We start from the raw sequence: 25,693 nt of genomic DNA on the forward strand, positions 1-25,693 counted from the left end.
ATGAGCTGAAGGTGAGAGGCATTTGCTCCTGTTGGGGTCTCTCATTGTCTCCAATTATAACATTGTCTATACCACAAAATCTCCTCCAGGGTCTCATCGCTCAGGTCCCTAGAGTAACTTCCTCTTGCCCAGAACATCAAGTTGAGGCTTCTCATCTAGACTCCAAGATCCTCCTTTCACTAACTCCTCTCCTCTCTGGCCCTTGTTTCTCATATGGAATCTCTGTTCCAATGTTCCTGGGATTCAGGCACTGGTTCCCTCCCTCTGCCCACTGGTACTCCATGGCTGAGCAGGTATAGTCTTCTGATGAGAAAAGGCAGGGCCATGTCTTCTGGGACAGTCCCAATTCATTCCCAGGAGAAGGACGGGAAAGGTGGCCTCTGGTTGGCCTTGCCCTTGTGCTTTTCCCTGGAGCCAACCTGGATGCCCTTAGAATATCTGACACATGGCATGAGCCAGGGAGAATCGAATCTGCACCATGGTGGTGCCAGGAAACTCGGATTCACTTTGTGATCCTGGCTAGAGCACCTGGCTCTCCAGCACTCTTTCCTTCACTGGCATCTGACCTTATTCTTCCCACGCAACGTAGAGAGTAGAATTTTTTTCTCAGGCTCCACCACGTGAACCCTTAGGACAGCAAGGATGCAAAATGCCTCCCCACACGTATCCCCACCCACCGTCTGCTCCCTCCCTCAATCTTCTGCCAAACGATTAGCCAACCTCTGCTTGAAACTTGATAACTCCCCAGGTGGCCTCTCCCATCTCAGGATCAATAGAAAGGTGCCTTCCATATTGATCCAAATCTGCTGTAGCTCCCACATGTCTATCTGGGTCATCGGCTGGGGACAGCCCCCTTCCCGCGGTCCTATGGAAGCCCTTCAAATCATTGTGGTTAGCTGTCACATTTCCCCCAAAGACTTCTCTCCAGGGCCTTCAGCCATGCCTCATGTGGCCAGGTTTCTGATTTCCCACCATCACTGGCCTCTCTCCTCTGAGTAGGCTGTTTACTAACTTCCTTGGAGCTCAAAGCCCCCAGAGTGGTCTGACTCCAGAAGAGCCTAAACAAGCTCTGCACACCACTCTCTTCCTGGTTCCCATGCTGTCTCCTGCAGCCACCACACCCTCCCTGCTGACTCACGTCTCCCCACTGTCAGCTGAACACTCTAAATCATTTTTATGCCCACTGCTCCCTGTCCGTGTCTTCCCTTCCTTGTCCTGGCACTCTTGGTTTTTGTCTGCAAATATAGGACATTGCAACTGCCTGCTCCCTCTCTCTTTCCCTTCGGGCAGCCCCTCTGCCCACCTTCCCCATTCCCAGCCTGTCCTTCAACAGGTGCCAAGACAGGTGAGACAGGGAGAAATTTCTCAGAGATTGTAGGCGTGTGTATGGGAACACAATGTCTTATCAATGTGGGTTACAATCATTTTCGAATGAATCTCCTATCCAAATTCCATCTGTATTCCTTCAGGGAATGAGAAAGTAGGTCACATCTCTTATGCGACTCCTTTACACAGACTCAGAAATACCACATAGGATAAGGTGATGGCTTGACTTGCTTCATTCTTGAATTTATGCATCATGCACTCATTGAAGATGCCTCTGCCCTGGGCCCCCTTCCCAACTCAGCTTCTCCTGCCTGCCCACTCCCTCCCACTCACACATGGCCACCCTCTCTTGTCTTTCAGTCTCTGAGCAGACTACTCCCCTGTCCAGAGGGCCCTGCCCTGCCCCCCTGCCCACATCTGTCTTCCGCAGCCCTGTCCCACATCCCAGTCTTCCAGAAGCCTGCTGGAATCACACTTCCCTTCCCCAGCACTGGCACCTGCTACAGGACCTACTGCTCCTGGTTTGGGGGGTCTGCCTGTGTCCTCAGGATGGGCCTTGCTTCCACTTTCAGGCTAGGAGGTCCAAAGGCACATACTCTCATTCCTCCTCTCTCTGAACCTTCCCTCCCTGTAATGTGTCATTTGAGTTGTGAGCACCTTAAAATTCAGACACATGTTCATTCAACATTGCTTTCCAGTATGTAGGCCACTGCCTGCCACACAGTAGGAGCTTAATATTGGCCCACTGAACAAATATGTAATTAACTTTTGAATGATTGATCACTTTAAGGATTAATTAAAGATTATGTCTGCAAGGTTCTTCAAGATTGTGTATTATTTGTGCAATTCAAATAAATAAAAATAAATAAACTTTAACTTTCCAAATATGAATAATGTCAGAGGCCTACAGAAATTCAAGAAGAAATAACTCACATCCTGACCAAATAGAAAAATTTATTACAGAAACACCAGAAATGCCAAACCCTTCAAGCTACAACTTTGAACCAGGAAATAAATGATGAAGTCACAAGGGACCCACACTCTGCCCATCGGGTGCCCCAAGAGAATCACGGACTTGGAGGCTATGTGAGGACACAGCAAGCAAGTGAAGGTGACTCCAGATCTTGGAAGCAAAGTCACATTCCCTCTCTCAAGGTCTGGTATTAGCTGATACATTCCCCTTCCTGCCCCCTCCAGCACATCTCAAGCATCTTACATCAAACCCAAAATTAGGAGTGGAAGTTCTCACAAAGTGCTCAGAGACACGGAGGCACAAGGTAGAAGGGGCTTGTGAGGTCTGGGAAAGAGCATTAAACTGCCTTGCAAAAAACAGGCAGCTTCCAGACTGACTCGGGGTTGGAACCCCCTCAAGACCCGAGCCTGATCTTCAGACTCCTTAGGCCCTGGACACGTGGATGGGGCAGAGCTGGGCTGCATGTGCAGCACGTGGGCAGCCCTTAGTAGGGTGGTTCTGGAGCAGCACTCGGGAAGGGTCAGGCTTCCAGAGGATGGAGCTATCAGGGGGACAGGACAGAAGCAGAACTTGCTTGTTTGTTCATCAACTCCTTCATCCGCTGCTAAGAACAGGCTTCCCCTTGGGTAAGGGTGTCCAGTGCCCTCTGAAATAATCTCACCATGGGCTGTTCAAAAAAGGGATAATGCTTCCTGAGACAGATTCAGAATTAGGACAGACATGACTCACAGAAATCTGATGGAGGCAGCAAATCTACACTCTCCCTTAAGGTGAAAGTACGAGGCTGTGGCCCAAGAGGCAGGAGGCGGCCCCTGTGCAGAGGTTCCCCTTACCAGGCTAGCTTGCCTTGCAATCAGCTCCGTGCCCAAATGCTCCCCTGGGCTCCCCTGGGGAATGGGCTGTTGCTGACGGAGCAGCCCAGGTGCAGGAAATGGAGCCTGGGGTTGAGACACCAACTCTCCATTGTGCACCTTGTAGATGCTCCACGGGCTCTTTTTCTAATTCACTAAACCCAGGCTCTCAGGGTGTACCCAGGGACAGACACCCCTGCAGAATCTGAGTGAGAACGTGTCTTAACTTTTTTTGACTGCAAGCCAGTGCCCTCCAAAGAGAGATCTGTTTGGGCTTATCCAGCCCGCTTCCCCACCTAGAGTGGAATTGATTGGCAAACTGCTGAGAGCCATCAGGAAAAGGTACAGGAGAGGGGACAGGGAGGGCGCGTGGGGAAGGGGGCAGGAGAGAGCCGTGGCGCAGGCGGGGCCTCTACTCCCGGATTAGCCTGTGCGACGTGTTGGTAGACGTCTGGACGATCTGCACGCGCGACGACCCGCCGCTTCTGCCGCCGCCGCCGCCGTACTTGCTGCGGCTTCCACCGTAGCTCCCACCGCTGCCGCCCCCGTAACCGCCTCCACTGCCCCCTCGGGAGCCCCCTCCTCCGTAAGCTCCCCCGCCGCCGTAGCCCCCGCTGTAGCCGCCGCCGCCGCCGCTGCCACCGTAACCTCCGGAGCCTCGGCCGCCGCCTGCAGCGCCGCTGACAGTCACCTGGCTGTTCTGCACCGCTGTCGGGGAGAGGGCAGCGGGGTGGGGTCAGGACTGGGCAGCAGCACCCACTTGCCCCCGCCCCGCACCTGCAGCCTCCTACACCCTTGATCATGGGCAGCACCCGGCCTGCCAGCGGTTACATTGGAAATTGTAGTATGTAGTATTCTTCATACTATGAAGACATGCCGGGGTCCTTTAAGCAACACATGTTCATTGTTTATTGAATACACACCCTAAAGAGTTCTAGCCACTGATTATTAGGCACCATAGAAATTAAGATAAGCAGACCTGAAATCATACAAATTTATTTCAATGAATTCTTCCAGGCTTTGTTGCCCCGGACGGGAAGCTGAGATGCCAGGCTTTCAGCTCCCTGCTGGTCACCCCCAAGCGTCCCCACCCCTCTCTCTGCCCAGCACCAACCAGCCCCAGTCCCTGGCCTCTGCTACTTACAGATGCTCACGTGGTTCTGCAGCTCTCCTGACATCCTGTAAAACCAAAGCACCATGTCAGCCAGACCCACAGGAGCCGAAGGAAAGCAGGCAGCAGCCTGAAGACATTGGGAGCAGTGTCCATGTGAAGGGAGACCAGTCCCCGAGCCTTAGGGAAATGTGTGCCCATGGGCAGAGATCAGGGAGCCAGTGATGCCAGAGGGGATTTTTCATGAAGCCTTTTAGCATTGGGGTGACACTTGGCTGGGATGGCTTGGGTTGGGGTTTGGGGACATTCTGCTTGGAGGCAGGAAAATGATAACAATGACTTCTCCCTACCTCACCCACTCACACATCCTTTGCTACTACCTTGAATGTTTCTGCTCACCCTGGGCTACCAATCTGCCCAGAAAAGCTGGGATCATCTTCTCTCCAAATAGCCCCACTGTTCCCTGGCTGCATCCTGGCTGCGCCCCAGAAACACAGCTGCCAGACAGACCCACCTGCACTCCTCGCCCTCCAGCAGCTTGCGGTAGGTGGCGATCTCCACGTCCAGGGACAGCTTGGCTCCCAGCATTGCCTGGTAGTCGCGCAGCAGCCGGGCCAGCTCCTCCTTGGACTGCTGCAGGGCGTCCTCCATGTCCTGCAGCTTCTGCCGCGCGTCCTGGAGGGCCCGCTCTCCTCGCTCCTCTGCATCCGAAATGGCCGAGCGCATCTGGTCGTTCTGCCCCAGACAGAGTCAGAGACCGTGTTGGAGTTGAGTTTCGGGAGCCCAATCGGGCAGGACATGGTGGGAGGCAGGGTGTCTGGTGAGCCCTCTCTGAGCACCCATCCCACCTGCTTCTTCACGTTGCCAATCTCTGCCTGCAGCCTCTGGATTTGGCGGTTGAGCTCAGCAATCTCCATCTTACTGTTCTTCAGGTCGTCTCCATGTCTCCCTGCCGTGATCTGCAGTTCCTGGTACTAAGGGCCAAAGGCAGCATCATGGTCAGCACCTGCTGCCCACCATGAGCCCCTCCAGGAGGGAGCAGGTCTGGGCTGCTCTCCCCTGGAAGGTTCCCAGAGTAAGCCCACCATTTTTATCCCGGTGCCCCCCCCCAGCATACACACTCACACCTATACCAAACCTCCCTCACCTGAGCTGCACACACACGCACACACCCCACACCAAGCCTCCCTCATTCCCACCAGTCTCTGGGCAGGCCCACCCCCCAGCCAGAGAAACCTGCTTCTTGATGCCCTCTTTTCCTCTAAGCCTTCACACTGTCCTTACCCACACTGCGACCCTCTCATTTTTTCCACCCCACCATATTCCCTCCTACCCTTTTCCAGGATGGTTTCCCTAGCAGTCAGGCAGGACCTCATGTCCTCATGTCCTCGTCTTCTTTTCCCTCTCTCTCTCTGTGTCTGCATTGCCCCATCAGTCAGAACTCTACCCACAGGACATGGTTCTGAAGGGCGTGGGGGGAGTGCTAACTCAGGGAACCTCTGCATCCTGACGTTCTCACTGTGACATCTGCCTCGCCCGTCTCACGGCGAAACCCATTCCCTCCCAGGACACCCATGTGCAGGACAGTGGGACAGAGGTCAGCCAGGATTGGAGTTGGCCACAGGTCATCTACAAAGCAGATTATCAAGTGCCAGTTGTCCAGAATTTAGTGACTGAGCTGTGGTCAGCCTTGGTCCCTTCAACCAGAGTCTTCACCATCCAAAAAGGCCCAGGTCAATTTATGGTGAAGAAGTAACCAAAGAGATGCCCAAAGACTTAGCTACAAAGATATGTATCTAATAAGGGAGGGAATAGCCTTACAATGGAGTACCATGCTGTTCAAAATTAGGTAGACTATTTAGAGTCACAGAAAAGCATTCATAAATGATCTGTAAAAAAGTTAAAAAACCATTTTTTAACAAATACCATTATGGGAAAAAAAAAGAATAAAAAACATTCTAATGGTTAGAAGCATGGTTTTGTAGATAGATACCTGAGTTTAGTTAAGTTCCGGCTCTGCCATTTACTAGCTACAAGACCTTAGGGAAATTAGGTGATCTCACACTCTATTATCTATAAACTGACAATAATGAAATTCTTACCATGTTTGGTTGTTATAAGGATTGGATGAAATAATATATATGGCAGTTTGTGCAGTGCCAGGCATGTGTGAATTCTCAATAAATGTTAGCACAAAGAACTGATAGAAAAGACACTAACGTACTAATAGTGATAATGAGATATGGGTAATCGTTACCTGTAATTTCCGGAATTTTTATAACAAATGTGTTTTACTTCAGAAATAAAAGAAAGACAATCCGCTCCAGAAGGATCTGCTTGCTTCCCTGGCACCAAGTCTTGGGGCAGCACGCACCTTGGTCTGGTACAGCGCCTCCGCCTCGTCCTTGCTCTTCTGCGCAATCAGCTCGTACTGGCTGCGCACCGCGTCGATGATGCTGTCCAGGTCCAGAAAGCGGTTGTTGTCCATGGACAGGATGACGTTGGTGTCGCTGATGTGGGTCTGCATCTGGGACAGCTCCTGCGGGGTGTGGAGCACAGGCTGCCTCCTTCCACTCTCCCCTGGGGCCTCAGTCTCCCTCTGCTGCTCCCTCAAGGCTTTCTGAGGAAGCCAGAAGCCTGGGCCAGGTGGGAGTCTTGGAGAAAACGTTCTCTGAACTGTTGTGTGCAGGGAGAGGTGATGGGGAGAGTCTTAACTGCCTCAACTCAAGAGAGCAGCGACCCAGGCTCAGCCTCCAGAGAGAAGGAGGAGCCTGGGCTCAGAGCCCGCGCAGACACCACCTCCCCGCCATGCCTCTTCTGCCCCACTCCTGCCTTGCCTGGCTGGCTGCCGTCTCCAGCTGAGCCCCTGGCAGGCGTGCTTGCTTCTTGAAACCTCATGGGCTCTCAGAGGCAGGAGAAAGGACTCCAGATGTGGAGCCACTCAGGCCACTCAGACTCGCTTTTGAGTCCTGGCTCTACCACTGACTGGCTGGGTAAACCAGCAAGTAATTTAATCTCTCAGTGCCTCAGTTTTCCTATCTGTGGAATGGAGATGTCCATACCATAAGTAAAGCTTCTAACACAGCACCTGGCCAAGAGCAGTTACCCCAAGTTAGACATGAGCCATAGAAGACCCAGGTGGAGGAGTGTGTTATCCCTCACCCCTACAGTCTGTCTCCACTTCTTTTAAGATTCCACACTGTCATCTCCTGCAGAGTTCTCTAATAGTACTGCAACTCCCCAGAATTAATGAAGGTTTCTGGTGGTTTTGTCCCTATCTGTCTTGGTATTAACCTCATTCCCCAGACAGACTGGGAGCCACGCAGCTGTGATGACCTCATCTTCTCCTAACTTGGGGTTCTCCCTCACTCCCATCTCCACTGCCCATACTCGCAAATTCCGAGGACTCAGGCCTCTTAAAGCAGCAGCAGTTCCCAACTTTTTGGCATCAGGGACCGGTTTCATGGTAGACACTTTTTCCACCAATGGGGGTTGTCGGGGTGGCGAGCTCTCCAGCCCGGTCCCTAACAGACCACAGACCAGTATTGGGGGTTGGGGACTGCAGCTCTCGAGGGTGGCTGACTCCAGGCCCACAGAGTCGGAGTGACGGGGGAGATGACTAGTGGGTAACACTAGGTTTCAGACCTCCGCTCTCACAGCCCATGCTGATATGAGATATGAGAAAAGAAAGGGGCTTCACATCAGGGCTGAACTCACTGTCATGTATAAATATTTCAGGAAGTCGATCTCCCCAGCCAGGGTGTCCATCCTGGACTGCAGGTCCACTTTGCTCATGTAAGCAGCATCCACGTCCTGGACAGCAAGCAAAAGCAGTTTGACCTCATTGTCCCGGCGTTGCCTGCCACCAGCTCGATAGGCAGCCCAGGCAAGTGGCAAAGCCTCTCTGGGTTTACTTCCTTGCCTGGGAATGTCATCACCTCACTCAAACAAGGGAGCAGGCCGTTGCTTTCCTGGCGAGGAGGAGGTGTGGCGCCGACCTCCACACCCCAGTCAGTCACACACAGCACCCCGGGTCCTTCCCCAGGTCCCAAGGCCACACATAACTGACACCCTAAAAGCTGTCAGCTAATTTAATTTCACTTCCAGGACCCTGGAGAGGTAAGAACTCAAGGATTCCTAGACAGTGTACCAGTGTCAGTTTCAGACTTACCCTTCAGCACAAGGGCCCTGCATTTGGGCAACGCACCCAGCAAGCTGGCCCCACAGGTGTCTCTGCCCTTGTCACAGAGCGTCCCACAGGGATCGCTCACTCCACCAGCCCCGCTCCACTCCCAGCCCCGCAGCCCCCCTAGGAAACCCTCTTTCTGTCACCTTCTTCAGAACGACAAAGTCATTCTCACTGCTTGTCCTCTTGTTGATTTCATCCTCGTACCTGTGGGGGAGGTAAGGAGCATGAACAGGCTGCAGGGGCTGACCATGGCTCCCTGAGGTTTCTCCCACAGCAGGAAGCTGGACTTCCCCAGACCTTCCCCATCCTGCACTTGCAGAGCCCTGCTCCCGGTGCCGACTGTCCATGCCAGGGCCTGGCGTGCGCACATGAGAGCCACAGCCAGCTTGTGGCTCTTTAGGCAACGGCAGAGACTATAGTCTGGCATGGAAAACTCAGCCACGCAGAATGTCCATCTTTGTTTTGATCTTTTGCCTTTGTAAATGTGTCACACTCCATCATTTTTTTTCAACTGAGAACATAAAGTAACAACCACTTTTACTTTTGCTTTTTTATTTTTTTAGAGTCTTGCTGTGTCACCCCAGCTACAGTGCAATGGTGTCATCGTAGCTCACTGCCATCTCAAACTCCTGGGCTTAGTGATCCTCCTGCCTCAGTCTCCCTCATAGCTGGGACTACAGGTGCACGCCACCACACCTGGCTAATTTCTTTTCTATTTTTTGTAGAGATGGGTTCTTACTCTTGCTCGGTCTGGTCTCAAACTCCTGATCTCGAGCAATCCCCCTGCCTCAGCCTCCCAGAGGGCTAGGAATATAGGTTTGAGCCACTGAACCTGGCCCTAAATGTTTTTAAAGAAAAAAAAAATATCACCTACAATTCTGCCCCCCAGCACCTTCTATGTGGATTTCATTTTCCCTCGTCGACTCACAGACACTTGGCCCTCCACTGACAATACAGCAAGCACATCAAGGTGACATTGACAGTGGCACCTTGTGGGGAAGAAGAGGGAGGGAGAGGTCCCCTGGTGGCCTGCACCACTCGGGAGCAGCTGATGGGCAGTTGCCCACCATCGGGAGTATCAATAGCTAATGCTCATGGAGTGCTCCGTGTATGCAGGCACAGTACTGAGAACTTATGAAGCATCATTTCATCCAAACCAGCAGTTCTCAAAGTGTGGTCCCCAATCCACCAGCATCAGCACCACTTGGAAATGCGTTAGAACTGCAAACACCCTCGCCCCATCCCAGACCTATTGACTCAGAAACTCCAGGGATGGAGCCCAACAATCTGATTTCAACAAGCTGATGAGTGCTAAAGTTTGAGAACCACAGATCTATTCATCACAACAATCCAGCAAGGAAGGTACTTGCAACTTCCACTCTACTCGTGGAAACTAAAGACTTCAAAAGATGGATTTGTAGGCCACATTCAACATGGAGCCCCCTGAAGTTGTGCAGTGCAGAGCCCACAGGGTTCCACACTTTGTGCATAAACACTGAAGCAGAATGTCTCACCCACGTGAGCCACTTCCCTGCCATGCTTCTCCCCACTCTGCCCTGCCTGGAGCCTCACTTGTTCTTGTAGTCTTCCACGACATCCTGCATGCTCCTGACCTCCGTGTTCTGGCGCATCTGCTCCGCGTTGAGAAAATCCACCTGCCTCTGAAGCTCGCTGATGTAATTCTCCAAGATGGGCTCCAGGTTGTTGGACCGAGTTGAGGTGTTCACCTGCTGCAGCAGCTCCCATTTCGTCTGTAGCACCTGATTCTGCTGCTCCAGGAATCGCACCTGAGAGCAAAACACCCCAGTCCACCCCAGGCCATGAGTCAGAGCAGCGCCCCCTTTGAGTTGGGGGATCGGCAGCCCCACAGCACACCCGGACCTCAGGGAGTCAGGATGGTTTCTCCAAGGGTCAGAGGGCTTCCCCTTCTCTGGGACCAGGACACGCAGGACGCAATGTGGTTTCTGATGTTGACCAATAGTTGTAAGGTCAACTTGCCCAAAACTGACAGTAAGCTCACTCTGGTTTTGAAGGTAACTTGCCTCCAACTGAGTGCCTTGTTTCCTTTGGCTACAAAACTCACACCATACAGCTCTCACCCTCCATGCTCAGTTTATTCATGCCAACAGAAGGATGGTGTTTCGGAGCATGTGAAACACTAACAAATCCAAGGCTCCTTTCTCTTTGCAGTTGGAATGAGTCGTGTGATAGAGGAGTGGAGGAAGTGAGAGAAAGGAAGGAACGATTTGGCTAAGAATAGCAAAACGATTCCTCAGCAAGCCTGCCTGGGTGCCCCCAACCTGCAGCCACCACCACCTCTGCTGCCCGCCAGTATGTTTCTCAGGAAAGTGGCCTCATTTGCATGTTTTTATAACACTGAATTTTCAAAGTAAATGTTCTCATTTTCTTGGTAATGCATTCACAACGCCCCAAAGAAAGGACTTTGGTTGTCAGGTGTTTGGGAGATACCCATGTTGCTATTATTAGTCCAGGAAATGGAGGGTGAACATCATCCTGCATTTTCACTGTCTCTTCCCCCAAAACTGTGGATAGAAAGGTTAAATACAGGGTCCAGACCAAGTGCACAGACTGTGACTACCAACTTTCATCTTTCCTCTGCCCGTGTGCACCGTGGCACCTCTGCTCCATGCCCTGATGGAGACGCAGTGCTGCCTCTGTGCTTTGCTCGGGCACATGCTGTGCACACACCCCCCTCCAAACCTGCCTCCCTCCTCCAGGGGCAAGCCCACTGCTTGTTTGGGTAGAACAGAACCTGAAGACACTTCCTACCATGCAGCACTAGAGAGGGCGCCCAGAACCCCCCGGTCCTCAAGACTGTCCATATGAGAGGCCAGCCCTTGTTAACTCCCTGTTAATCTAGGCTGGAAGATGTTCGAGGAGAACACTCTTTCCCATGGTGCATTTTTGCTAGCCTTATCAAAGCAAGATTAAGCAACCACTCTCCCGGCTTGTCGACACAGCTTGTAACACCCCCATGAGAAATTCCTGCCACGTCTATTTTTACTCCGCAGTGGCACTCCCAGGGAGTGGAGAAATCAATCCAGCATTCATTCACAGCCCTGCGCTCAGTGGCAGTGGTGTTGTGGGGACCAAAGAAAAGCATCTTGTGGTCCCACGGGGAGTCTCCACATGAAACAGTGTGGGAACAGCTCCAGGTGCTCGGGGCTCGGCCCGAGTACCCCACCCACAGCACCTCAGGAGCTCAGTGAAGACACTGCGGTTCTCATCAGGCTGGCCCGGCAGCCCAGGCGGAGGCTGGCTTCAGGGAGTGACTTCACCACCCAACAGTCACTGAAAGCCACTGTGTTTCCCCCAAGCTCCTCCTGGGCTGTGTCCCGCCAGCAACATTCAGGGGAAGCTCAGCTAGCACAGACAGAATACGGCATCGTGCCGAGCTAACCTCGCCCACCCTCTGCCTTGGTGCCCCTCCCTCTTGCACAGTGACCTCCCAGTGCCCCCAGCACCCCAGAGCTCCCCAACCCTTTGCCTGGCAAACTCCTCCTCACCCTTTAGACCTCAACTGCATCCCACTGCAGCTCCCCTCTGCAGCCACCCCCGTGCTCTGCCTGTGCAGCAGCTGTGGAGGTTTGCAGCCATTTGGTGGTGGTGTTTGAGCCACGTCCCTCCCGGGCTGCTCTGTGGCCCCAGTGAAGGCAGGCTCACATCTGCTTTCTTCTCTGGGGACACAAGGGGCCCACAGATACACAGTGCCCAGCACAGAGAAGACAATGAATGTCATGGACTCATGAAATGCAAAGGGCTTCAGAATTGCCTGCTAGTGTGGCCTGCCCAGGCCACTCGCTACCCCCGGCTAAGAGGGTTAAAGGTAAGCTGAGCCAGGCCAGGCCAGTGTGTTAGTAAGAAAAGCAGAGCCCTCCTTTCCTTCCTAAGTTCCTGCTCTCTTGTCAGGGCTCTAAAAAAGCTTTTTTTCTCCATTCCCACTCCCTGAGGGTCCAAGTCTGAGACCTGAAGGGTCTCGGTCCAGGTCCAAGTCTGAAGGGCTGTCATTCAAAACATATTCACTGGATAATTATTATGTGCCAAGTGCTATTCTGGGTGTCAGGGATAAACAAAATAGGCAAAATCCCTGCTTTCCAGGAGTCCTGTGCAGAGAGACAACTATAAAAACACGATCGTGTCCAATATGCAGAGCGTGGAATGGCTGTGGGTTGGGGCGTAGTGAAGCTGGCCTGGCAGGTGCTGCTTTAAATAAGATCAGGGAAGGCCTCGCTGACATGGTGGCATCTGAGCAGAAACCTAAAGAAGGGACGGAAGCTGGGCCTCAGTCTGGGGAAGGAGTCCCAAGCAGAGGCGATGGCGAGTGCTGGAGGTGGGCGTGGGTGCTAGAGGCCGGCGAGACACAGTAGTGCGCTGCCGAGCACAGGGAGAGGAGGCAGAGGGGCGCAGGTCACTGCAGACAGTGACAGCTGACACCCTGGGAGCTACTCCGCAGCCTCACTCTGCTCATTGGCCCCTGCGGTTTGAGCTGTTGCACCTAGCGAGGGCAATGTTGCTGGTTCTCACAGATGCAAGCTGGGATTGGCAGCAGCTGTGGGTTGGAGGGCTGGATTACATAGGACCCTATAGGTTTTTCATTTTTATTCCAAATGAGACAAGAAGCCACTGGAGGATGCAAATGAAGGAGTGGCATGACATGTTTTAAAGGATGGCTCTGCTGTGCTGTTGAGAATAGGCTGCCCAGGGTTCAGGGGGAAAGCGGGGAGACCAGTTTGGAAAGCAGGGCCAGAAGGCTCTGCCATAGAAGCCTCTCCCTTCCAGCCAGCAGAGTCCACCCAGCTGAGGAGCTTCTTGTAGTCACCCTGCCCTTGGGAGGACAGGAAGCCAAGGACTCTTGCACCATGGCCTCTGCTTGCTGCCCCATGCCATAAAACTGGACAGTTGCCATGCTCACAGCAGGAGCCATCATCAGATGAGAGTCTCAGCAGCCTGTGGTCCCTTCACGGACCCCCAGTCCTCTCTCCTCCCTGCTCCTGCCTTGGCCTAGCCTTGACTTCCCAGTGGGGACCCCTCACTCCAGTTAACCCTCCCACTGCTGCCTGTTCCTGAGCCATGATGATCTCCAGCCAAATTCCCACCTAGAGTGGTCAGAAGTAGCCCAAGACACTCTGCTCTGTCCAGCTCCGTTTTGGCTGTCCCTGGGCCGCATCACTCTCGCCCCTCCTCCTCCCACCCACACACTTCCCTGTCTGCAGCATTTGCCCACACAGCAGGGGCCAGCCCAGCAGCCTGGCGTGGCCCCTGGCCATAGTGACCCTGCAGCCAGACCACAAGTCAGCTCTGGCCTCAACACTGCACCCCCGCGGGGTCTGAGGGAAAGTCACCAAGTGTGCAGGGGCCTGGGTGCTCCAAAGTGCTTCCCACCTCATCCCTGAAGACAAAGTGCTTTCTGGGGAGCTCCCTGTGGCCACTGTGCCTCCACCTTGGGGTGAAAGGAATGCTGGAGGAAGGTCTTTATTGTGGCTGTTCCACTGGCCGCTGCCTGGTGATTTAGACCCGGTCTGGGGCTTAATCGGGGAGCTGGGGAGAGGGGCTTCCCCGTCTCCATCTGGCCCATTCTTGGCCCTGGATGAGCCAAAAGGAGGAACTCAGATAGAAGCCTACCTGTACGCCACTGCCTGTAGCCCCCAGAGAGACCCACCCAGCAGGACATTCTCCTGGGCTGTGCCACGGCAGCCTCACCTGCTCCTCCGCACCACCTCTGCGTTGTGTCTCCACCTCTCTCCTCTGTTATACCATCTTCTCTGGACATTTGAACCTTTTGAAATTCCCTGAAGCTGTCACACTTCCATGCCTCCTGGTCCTTCTACCTGAAAAGCTTCATTGCCCTGAGAGCGTGTTTGATTCTTCTTCCACCTTCAAAACTGAAGTCAGAGCTGGGGTCCCCAGAGAAGCCCTCCCAGAACCCAGCAAGCAGAGCTTGTGGCGCCCTCCTTTGAGCTCCCACAGCCCAGAGAGCACTACCCCTATGAACACGCTTCCTATATGCTGTTGTAATTCTCTCCCCTACAGGTATGGGGCTCCATGACAGCAGGACCTATGTCCTGGTTACCCCTGTAGCACCTGGCACAGTGTCTGGCATGTAGTAGATGCTTAGTGAATATTTGTGGGCTGGATGGGTGGACTGATGAGTGGGTGGATGGTTGGGTGGGTTGATGGGTGTGTTGGGTGGGTTGATGGGTGGGTGAGTGGATGGGTGGATGTGTGAGTGTGGGGGGGGCGAATGTGGGTGTATGATTGGATGAATGGGCGAGTATGCATGGGAGGGTGGATGGATGAGTACAGGGGTGCAGGGATGCACAGGTTGATAGAAATAATGATGAATGACAATGTGGGTACTATGCCAATGTCTGTTGAGTGTTTTCCTACCCCTTATCTGCTTTCCTGCCACAAAAAAGAAATAAATCCCCCCAAGAAGACAAATTAAAGCCTAAATGAGGTGAATGCTTTCCTAGGGTCCCAGGACATACACCTCTGGAAGTGACTGTCACCACCAGACTGAAACAACACAATGTGATGAGAGGTGGCAGGGGTACAAGGGCCCTCTCAGTCATTTGGTCAGTGACCGAAGACTCTACGTGCCCCTAAGGTACTCACCTTGTCAATGAAGGAGGCAAACTTGTTGTTGAGAACCATGATCTGCTCTCGCTCCTGGGCCTTGATCCTCTGGATTTCAGGGTCCACCTCCAGGTGAAGTGGCTCCAGCAGGCTCTCATTGATAGTCACCTCTTGGATGCCTCCCATAGGACAAGAAGGACCAAAGCCCCCAAGCCCAAAGTTGCTAGCCCCAAATCCAGAACCCCCAAAGCTGCCTCCTCCATAGGCACCACCCCCAAAGCTGCCACCCCCAAAGCCTCTACCCCCTCCAAATCCTCCTCCTGCCCCTCTTCCCTGTTGGAAACCACTGGAACTTCTCCCCACTAGGCTAATGGAGATGCTCTTACTGCCACCCAGATTGTAGAGGCTCCTAGAACCAAACGCCCTTCCATGGCTCCCATATCCACCACCGCCACACCTCCCTCGGGCCTGACACACAGACCCCACAATCCGACTCCCGCCACCAGAGCCTGCAGAGGAGCTAGCGCTACAAACCCGCCTGCTCCTTGAGCTAAATGCAGACCGAGAGCTGAATTGGCGGCTCATGGTTGCTGGAGCATCCAGAGAAGCTGACAAAAGAAAAGGCCCAGCTAGAAGGAGGCAGAGACCAGGCAGGGAAGCAGCTCTGACTCTCTGGAAGAGATCTGGCTCAGTCCCTATATATACACACACTAGCTGGGCTGGGCACCTTCAGAACCCTGGGAGGGGAGTATTAATGTTTAGTTTGCCTGCCAGTAATATCTGTTTAAAACCTCACACCTATGCGTTGCAGAAATTCCATTGCAGACAAACTTCCCCAACTTGATCATTTATCATTCATCTCTTGCATTTAGAGACCAGAGTGCAATCATCTCTCAGAATCTAGTTGCTAGAAACTCCTATACAGTTTCCCCCAAAATCATTAATTGATCTCTTCCTAAGAAATTACACTATCGGGTTGTTTGTTTTGAGGGTGTGCCTGAGAGATCTGGGGCAAATCTAGGGGGTGTCCAGTGACCTCAGGACCACAGCGAGGATGAGGGTGGAGACACCTACCATCGTAGCATTGTCCCGGTGGGGCAAAAGTTTTGTTCTGCCCTTCCCACACCCTGCTTCTGCTCCCTACTGTTATCACCACCATGCACACCCCAAATTTTATCACATGGAAACATCGTGTTGTGGTTACTGAAAGCTAGTGGCACTCAGGGACTGTGCCCAAGGTCACTCATATTGTGAGCTGCTCGATGAGCCTCAGGCTCCTCAACACAGGACAGGAGGCTCTTCTGCACCAAAGGCCTGTGGCTGCAGATTTGCTGAGCATCTCCAGGTACCTAATCCTGTCTTCCAGACCAGGAGACAAACCATCCCAAAATAGCTCTTTTTCTGTTTTATCATTTCCAATATGTCACAGACAACTCTTTTGTAAAATAGAAAAAAATGAATTGCCCATTAAAGGGGATTTTCAAAACAAAGATATATAAAAAAAAAAAAGCCCTAATTTTTTTTATTTTTAGATTCAACAAACACAAAGTTGTTCCACTACTAAAAATAACAATAATAAGTTCCTAAATGGTTACTGTCAAATTCTGTACTTACCATGAACCAGTGACAAAGCGCCGTGGACCAGTGCTGGTCTGTGCCCACACTCTGAGGAGCAGGTCCCAGACAACACACCTGGGGCAAGGCTCAGTCAGTGAGCACCAGTGTCTGCCAACAAAAACAGGTGTTTGCCCTCCAGACCCAAATACCTGTGGCTTTCATTCAAAATGTAATAATAATTCTTTTTAAACTGGAAAAAAAAACACCTAAATGTCCAGTTTCAGAAAAATAGCTAAGTGATGTCTTGCCCACTTGGATAGAATTATTTAGAATCACAGTCATGGAGACCATGTAGCAGAACTGGAAGGCCCTGTGGCACCGTGTTAAAGGAAGGGAGCAGACTTCACCATGCTGTGAACTTATAAAAATTAAGAATGCAGATAGGGCAGGCTTAAAAAGTAACAAAGTGAATTGCTTTATTAGGGGCTGTGGGAGGTTTTTGCCTGTATTTTAAATGTCCTTTCCCTTTGTGTTCATCCAGTAAATATTTTTTCCAAAAATTGGGGCAGAAATCCCAATAGAGGTGGGAAAGGGCAGGTGGTAGGAAGAAACTAGAGAGGTGTCGAGCACAGCTGTGAGCAGGAAGCACCCAGGTCTGCCAGAAGAGGCTCTGAGAGCAGCTTCCACACCTTCTTATCTCAGCCTCTGCTATCTGTGCTTGGGAACTGTTTAGTGGGTTGTCCCGGAGACACTGTGGAACAGAAGAGCCTGAAGTTTATAGCGAGTAGAGCTGGTTTCAGGTACCAGCCCTACCGCCTACTGGCTGTGTGATCTCAGGCAAACCGCCTACCCTAGAGCACCAGATACTTAAGGAATCGTAGTGTCTATTTCTCAAGGAGTCGATGCTATAAGGCATGTGAAAAAAAAAAAATGCTCAGAGCTCTGTAATCACTAAACAAGCAGAAAGATAGCTGTTCACAGATCCTGGTAGGATGGCAAATGCCTTACTTGGCCTGGGATTTTCAGCGCTTAAGCCAGAAGAATCCTGCACAAGTGGGAACATTGGCCACCCTGGTACAAGGCATCTAACCCTAACAGCTGGGGGAACTCTTGCTTGGAGAGGGAAGCCAAGGCTCAGCCCCCAGTGCAAACAGAAGGAGGAACCCGGCAGGGGCAGAGGAAGGAAAGGGACGTGGAGCTGGAGAGTGTGATAAATTTGCCTACATGCAAGGATTCTGGGTCACGTGGAGGTAGAGAAGAGGCAGCAAGAGCGAGGCCGAGGGAAGAGGCAGATGTCCTGCAGAGGAAGTGGGGTGTTACAGAGGGACAGGAGACACAAGCAGGAAGTGGAGTGCTGAAAAGACCTTGGGCTGGGCATCCTGAAACCCAGCCTTGACTCCTGGCTCTGCCCCTTCCCAGCCCAGTGGCTTGGACACAACTCCTTGAGCCTCAGTTTCCTCGCCTCTAAAATAAGGATCATAATGCCAGCTTCACAGGGGAACTATGATGGGTATCAGAGATGAAATATGGGAGAGCACTTCATAAGCTCCAAGGAGCCAGACAAGTGGCCTTCCTCCCCACGCCCCTTCACATGCACCCACCTCTCTCCCACCTGCTGGAATGCACAGAGTTAACCCCTTCGACTCTGCCTCTTCCACCGACTAAACAAATAGGAAGCTCCTTGGTGCTGGGATGAAATATCATGGACCAGGAGCCCCTTCCCTCCCCCAAAGGTACCCATGGAATTGGTGGGCAGAGAGGGCCGATAACAAAAACCTATACAACTGAGTTAAAGTGAAGACTAACACACCGATGTCCTGGAAAACCAAGAGCTTGAGCCCCAGAACGAAGCAGTCCTGGAGTTGAAGCCGAGCTCCACCATGTACCAGTTTTCTGACTGAGCTAATTACTGAGCTCTCTGAATCCTACTCAACTGAGGCTGAAAGTATACAGCACAGCACTTGAAGACAAAAATTTTTTAAATGATCGCTATTGTGATTGGCATCATTTTATGGCTATGGATACAGCATTGAGACCCGTGAGTCCTATGAGAGTGTTTAGAAAGAAAAGCAACTGTAAAAGTCTTCACATAAGCAAAGGCCAGACTCAGGCCAACCTTGAAGGATGTGCCCTGTGCAGGCAGGTGGGTGCTCTGGGGTAGGGGAAGGACCAGGGGACAGCTTGTGTCAAGGCCAAGAGGAAGAAATGGGCGTGGTGAAGGGGCAGAAGAGGGGGGCAACTGTGCAGAGGCCCCCTGCCTGGAGGAAGGAACTGGGAACCAGTGGGAATAGAGCTTGGCTGGATCACTGAGGGTACCAATGAGGCCTTCGAGTGGAGTTTGTTTAGCACTCACTCAAGTTTATATTTACCCTCATGATAAATATGGGAAAGTATTAAATTGTAATAAAATAAAATAAAAGCGAATTCCCAGGCAGCATAGTTTAGAAAGCCTCTGATCTCTGGCCGTGACCAGCTGCCAGCATTCAATGCCAACACCCCAGTCCATCTCCTACCAGCTGGTGGCCCTGGGCAAGCTGCTGTCACCCCCTGGCAGAGCATGGATGGGAGAAAGGATGCCAAGCAAACACTATTAATGAAGCCTTTGATGCAAGAGGACAGCTATTCTCTACTTCCTCAAAACAAGAAAAATGTTGACTTAAAGTGAAGCATGAGAGATTTTCCTTATCCCAAAGGAGATATTTAACCTCAGGTCAATATTAAAGGGTGAATAAGCTTTCTAGGACAAATTGCTATCCCTAAAGGAAACCTCATAACTGGTTGGACAGCATCCAACAGTAGTTTCTAACTGTGCTACACATTGGAACCACCGGGAGAACTTCAAAACCCCTTGTGCCTGGGCCCACCCTTAAGGACTCGGGTTTAATTGGTCTGGTGATGTGGTCTGGACTTTGGAATTTTTAAAAGGTCCCAGGTGGTTTAATGCACAGACACGCTTAAGGACCTGACCTGGAGGAAACAGAAGGACACAAGAAATGGCCTCTTGAGATTCCATTCAGTCCAAGGACAAAATAATAATAATGATCATCACAGTAATAGTTCATCTCTTATCAAATGCTTTCATTGGGCCATGCACTGTGCTAAGTCTACAATGCGGAGGTCTCATTACTTCTAAATACCAGCATCATAATGAAGGTATTCTTATTGCTATCCTCATTTCACACATGGGGAAAACAACACTTGGAGAGAGAAAGTAACTTATCCATTCATCATTTCATCACAAGTGAAAGTGGTGCAATGGGGATTTAAACCCAGGCATTCCCACTCCAGAACCTGCATGTATTGCAGAGGGGATGGGGTGCGTGGAGAGAGATGTGCCCCATTCTCCCTCTCCCCATCTCTCCCCTCCTGCCACCAGTGAGGCTCTCCTTAACAGGAAAATGAGAAGGCCGCTGAAGCCTCTGGCTTGCCCAACCTGTCTCCCAGCTACTGAAACCCAGGGCTGCCAAGAGGGTGACATGGGAGCAACTATCAGCCACGGGGATCACGGTCTTACGCAGAGCAGGAAACAGGGCTCAGAGGACCTGCTGGTGGGACCAGCCCAGGCAGCTGCCGCAAATCTATTCCCCACCTCACCTGCATCTCCCAGGCCCTGGAGGTGGCTATCACAGAGGTGTGGCAGGGTGTGGGGACAAAGCAAGAGAGAGAGGGAGACTCTCACTCTCCTGCCCCCACCCAGGAGGGAGTGGAGGGCTGCAGCCCTGGAGTAGGTATGGGGGATTTGATCTCCCTGAAACTGGGGCTTCTTGACCTGGAGCCAGCAGATAAGAGGTGGTGACAGACACAGACCAGGGAGCGCAGCCTCCTGGGACAGAACAGAAGCTCCAGGCCTTGTCTTCCCTCACTCCCAGACACTCTTCTCCTTGCATCAGAGTGTCGGAGCAGACACGAGAGGGAGAGATCAGCCCCATACCTTCATTTTCCGAGGAGGAAATGGGTACAAGAGAGGGACTTGGTACAGAAGAAGTCAGTGGCACAGCCAGAGCCTAGGCACCCTCCCTCTCAGTCCAAAAAGGAACAGGGAGGCCCGTGAGAAATCCCCAGGTGCCTCCGTGGCCCTGCAGCCTGGGAGAGATGGAGACCCAGGGGCGCTTCGCCTCCAGTCTCCAGCAGCCCTGCACACGGGGTGGGAAGGTGCCCCTGGCACACAGGAACGTCCTCAGGGGTCCTTCTTCTGACTCTAGGGTAGGGCTAGGGCTTGGGGGCAACACCTAAGGCCCTTATACTCCTCCTCAGACCCCAAACCAGCCAGGACCGCACCTTTGCTATCCCTTTGACTAGAATCTCAGGGCCAGTCTGGAAACTAAGGATCGGGCCGTCTCTTTCCTTCTCCGCAAACCTAGCAGGTCCTGTCCGGCCTGGGTATTGTCTGGAAGCCCTTGCAAGGGCAGCTTGTGAGTTCCCATGGCAAAGGTCCACAGATAATATTGTTCCAGGCGTGTTAAGACTCTTCCATCAAACATGCTGGAAGTCACAGCTATTTATACAACCATTTATTTAGAAAGCTGGCAACTTTCTCTCATCTCTGCGGCAAAGGGAGCAGCTGGGCAGGTACGGCCCACAGGAAAACACAGTTGCAGGTTAGACTGGATGGAATTCCAAAGGAAACAGTGTGGTGCCCACAGAGGAATGGGGTTGTCTAAGTAAAGGATGCTTCTGCATGTTGCATCAAAAAGGACAGGACAGACAGAAGGTTCTGGGCTGGTTAGTGGTGGGTGGGGACCAGAATACAAGGGGAATATGAACCCTGTGGCCAATTCCTCATTGATGTCTCATCTTAGCCATGGTGAGAAAGATTAGAGTGCTATACAAACATAGGAATTAGCAACTTTTTATTATTCCCTCCATTTAAAGAATAGGCAGATTTCCGAATCCTTGGCTATATAAATAGTAAGGACCCTTTATTGAGCGTCTACAGTGTGCCAGGAGTTAAACAGATGGCATGATCCCATCTGTACAACTGCATGTTACTGATGCTATTTGGGTGGGGGTGGGGAGGGTGGTCACACCCCTGCACGCAGTCACACAGCACACTTGGGCAGCCTGGTTCCAAAGCCTGAAACTTTCCCATTGTGCTGTATCACTTTTGCTTTATGGGGCAATTCAGGGACGCTTTGGACTTAGCTCCACCCCTTACTAGTTATATGACCGTGGATAAATTCATTAATTTCTCTGTGTCTCAGTTTCCTCATCTGTAAAGTGGAGGTAATAATACTGCCTGCCTTGCAGGGTTGTGAAGATTAGAGAAGTTAATTCATAAAAAGCTCTTAGCAGAGTGCCAGGCAACTAACAAGGGATCATCAATTTTGGTGATTATTGTATTACTCCACAAAGCAAATTTCTATTAACCAAACTGTATTTTCCATCCAGCTTCCCTTAACAAATTAGAAAGTCATTGTGAGCAGCAAAACATAGCCTTGTGATACATTGTAAATCACATGAAAGATGCAGAAAAGCATTTCTTTAATCATCTATTTAAAGGAACATGGTAATTTCTTGACAGGTTTGAGACAGATCAAAATTATTTCTTCTGTCATTAAGTGAAAAGCAAATCACTCTGAGCTGCATTCACCACCTAGGAGTATGTGGGCTTGCTTTTTTCTTCTTCTTTATTTAGAGAACTTATGCATCTTATAACTGAAATTTTACACCCTTTGGCCAACATCTCCCCATTTCTCCTACTCCCCAGCCCCTGGAAAACACCCTTCTCTCTGTTTCTATGAGTCTGACTGTTCCAGATTCCACATGTAAGTGAGATCCTATAGTATTACTTTTTCTGTGTCTGGCTTCTTTCACTTAGCATAATGTCTTCTAGGTTCATCCATGATGTTGAAAATGACAGGATTTCCTTCATTGTATGGCTGAATAATACTCCATTGTGAGTGTATATGTGTGTGTGTGTATATATATATATACATATATATATATATATATATATGCCACATTTTCCATTCATCCATTGATCAATCAGGTCAATTGTGGATAAAGTTATGAGTTCTATCCAAGTACTCCTTGCTGCAACGAACATGGGAATGCAGATATCTGTTTGAGATACTAACTTAATTTCCTTTGGATATATACTCAGAAGTGGAATTGCTGGATCGTAGAATAGTTCTGTTGTTGATTTTCTGAGGAAACTCCATACTGTTTTGCGCAAGGGCTGTACTGTACCAGTTTACATTTCCACCAACAGTGTGCCAGGTGCTCGACATCACTAGTCAGCAGAGAAATGCAATGAGAACCGCAGTGAGATACCACCTCACACCTGCAGGATGGCTATTATCAAAAAGTTAAAAGACAAAAAGTATTGGCAGGGGTGTGGAGAAAAGGGAACCGTGGTAGAGTGGATTTGTTTTTTCCAGGTGAGGCCACGGCCCCTCTGAGTGCAGGCTGCAGTGGACAGAGCCTGGGTTCCCTTTCTCTGAATTATTCCAGGCAAGCTTTTCACTCTAGAGCTAGAACATTCTGTGTTGAAGCTGCAGTTGTATGTTCTAGTTTTTATATAGCACGGAGCACTTGGTGATCTTGAAGCTGTACATCTACTTAGCTGAAAGTTTCTGTGATTACCATAAGGTGTGTTCTCTCTCTCTCTCTTTATCTGACATCTTTTGTCCGTCCTTTATGCTAGTGAGGACAACACTTCATAAGGAAGGTTCTCCTGCATGTACTCCCTTGCATGTTTGTCCACCTTTTATCTTGCTGCCCCCACTTGCATGCTGGTAGTTAGCCGGGGCTCCCTGCCCTGCACTGAACCTGAGTTCTATCCAAGTACTCCTGGATCTGCCTGGAGTCTGTGCTCGAGTCCAGGTAGGAAAAGGGGTGGGGGCCATTTGAAATTCTTTGTAGACTCTCATGACTCTTAATAATTGAAGGCTCTGCCCCACATCATATCAAACATGTTAACAGCACCCTCAATATATATAATTTTTTGACTATAAAATATTTGAATTTTTATAATTGCTTTTGGAAATATTTAACTACCAGCAACTCATCTGATTATAATTAGCTGTGCTCCCTGGACCATTTCAGACATATTTGAAATTACTAGAAAAGCAAGGAAATCTAACCTACAACTTTTTTCAAATATAATAAAATTTTTATGAATTCAAAATCTTATCAGTTAGGCAAGTTGATGTATATCATCCATAGTGTCCTTTGGATGAAAAGGCCTTGCCCCCACCCAGCCTGGGAACTCCCATACTTGCTCCCCAGTGTCTCCCTGCCAGCTCAGGCCAGAGCTCTGTAATGTGAAATGGACCTTGAGTGACCCACTGGCTACAAAGATAGACACAATGGGATGGAAGCCAGAATGAAAATTCTACAATGATGTCTGCTATTTAAGATATAGAACAGAGAATTCCTTTCTTGGGGCCAAAAAGAGACATACCAGTCATGGGAAAAGGAAGAACCAGCAGGAAGTAGGGACCAGGGGAGTCCCTGTCTGCAAGAGTGGGGCCAGGGCTGGCTGAGGCTCTCCGCAAGGAAATGGGACATCAACTGGGCTCCACCCCCGGCGGGGCAGAGGCGGTAACATGGCCTAGCTCCTGGGCACTGCCTCCTGACCTGGCCTTGTAGGGGTAGGTAGTTTTTCAGGCCGATCACCCTTCTCAGCAACTTTTGGGCTGCGATGCCGGCCACCAGCCATCTGGGAAGGGGGACTCCGGGTTGCAGGTCAGAAGCAGTGGAGGAAAAGGAAACAGAGGCGTGGGAAAGTGGAGCTGGGAGTGCGGGTGGGAGGATGGGTTTAGGGCCCCGGACACCTCTGGCGCGCGACTCACAGTTTGTGGTGGGACCACGGGCTCTGGGAGGAGCTTTGTGAGACATAGACAGAGCTGCAGCCGCAGCCAAGCCCGCTGACGCTGACGCTGAGGGCGCATGAACCCCCGCCCCCAACTAGGGGAGCCCTAGCGGCTGGCGCCACCACTGCCTGGCCCAGCTCCTCCTCCTCCTCCCAGGGTGCAGCCGCTGCCACCGCTGGTGGTGGTGTGGAACATCTGTGCAGAGAGGATTTGGGGTCAGGGAGCCTCTTGGGGCATCCGCCCGGCACGCCAGCCTCTCCCCCAGTCCCGGAGTGGCCCCAAGTGCCCACTGGTCTTTCCCGGTAACACTGCGCTGAGACACCACAAAGGGTGGGGAGGACAGGCTTCTAGGAGGCGGGGAGGTGGCTTCTCTGGGACCACCGTCCAGCAGCCCTTCCCAGCCTGCCGATAGGGTGACCTCGCCCCAGCGCTTGCCCATGGTTTGAGAAACTTCATTCCCAGGCGTCCAGGGAAGGAACCGGACCCTCACCGATGCTGACGGAACTCTCGCATTCGCCAGACATCCTGCTGGGGACGACCAGGCGGTGCGCTCAGATCCCCCTTTCCCTAAGCGCTGTCTTTAGGTCAACAGCAGTGAAAGCCTTGGTCCCCCCACCCCCTCTTCCCTCCACTCTTTCTAGATTGATGTTTAGACAAAGGAATAGGCCAGACAGGTGCTCAAAACATCATGAAATAGACTTGTCTTTCTATCAGGTAAGGTTGGAGCTAAAGTGCTACCTTTCCACGAACATTCTCCCAAAGAATGACAGACCAGGATCATGCCTGGGCCTGCCTGCCTCTCACTGCCTCCTCAGGTTATCTTTATTGAGTAAATATTATTTGAACCCACACGGGCCAGCACGCTGTCCTCATGTGCCAGCGTACAGGAACCCACTCTTCAAAAGCCTGCAATGACAGCAGTATTAAAGAAATGAGCTAGAAATAACATTTATGTCTATGACTCCTCTTCTTTGCAGACAAATATTTTACAGCTAAAACACAGGGTGTGAAGGCGGGGAAATCTAACCCAGGCAAGTATCTGATAGTGTTAATATTGCACAGGAAACACAGCTATCTTGGTGTGACAGCATCTCCCTGCCCTTAATAGGAGGCAGCTGTGCCTGCCAAGGGCCACCATCACCGCCAACAGCATACACACCCACACCTGGCAGCAGGCTCAGGCAGGAAAGCCCCCAGGCTTCTGGGCCTCCTGGGGACCAGCTGTACTTTCACCTGCATTCCTCACCCTCCAGAAGGGTCTTGCAGGTGGTG

At 51.4% G+C, this 25,693-nt stretch overlaps 1 protein-coding gene across 1 annotated transcript; it reads right to left on the reverse strand.

Moving 5' to 3' along the window:
• Positions 1-2,260: 2,260 nt before the first annotated feature.
• KRT77 (keratin 77) lies at positions 2,261-15,716 on the reverse strand. The gene is made up of 9 exons (XM_076006808.1): positions 15,087-15,716; positions 10,023-10,237; positions 8,594-8,654; positions 7,979-8,074; positions 6,636-6,800; positions 5,110-5,235; positions 4,776-4,996; positions 4,295-4,329; positions 2,261-3,858 (listed from the first exon to the last, which is right to left on the reverse strand). The coding sequence occupies exons 1-9, from the start codon at positions 15,630-15,632 to the stop codon at positions 3,563-3,565; spliced, it is 1,761 nt and encodes a 586-aa protein (XP_075862923.1). The 5' UTR covers positions 15,633-15,716; the 3' UTR covers positions 2,261-3,562.
• Positions 15,717-25,693: the final 9,977 nt, after the last annotated feature.

This window comes from Microcebus murinus, chromosome 10 (assembly GCF_040939455.1).
Source record: "Microcebus murinus isolate Inina chromosome 10, M.murinus_Inina_mat1.0, whole genome shotgun sequence".
NCBI classification, from domain to species: domain Eukaryota; kingdom Metazoa; phylum Chordata; class Mammalia; order Primates; family Cheirogaleidae; genus Microcebus; species Microcebus murinus.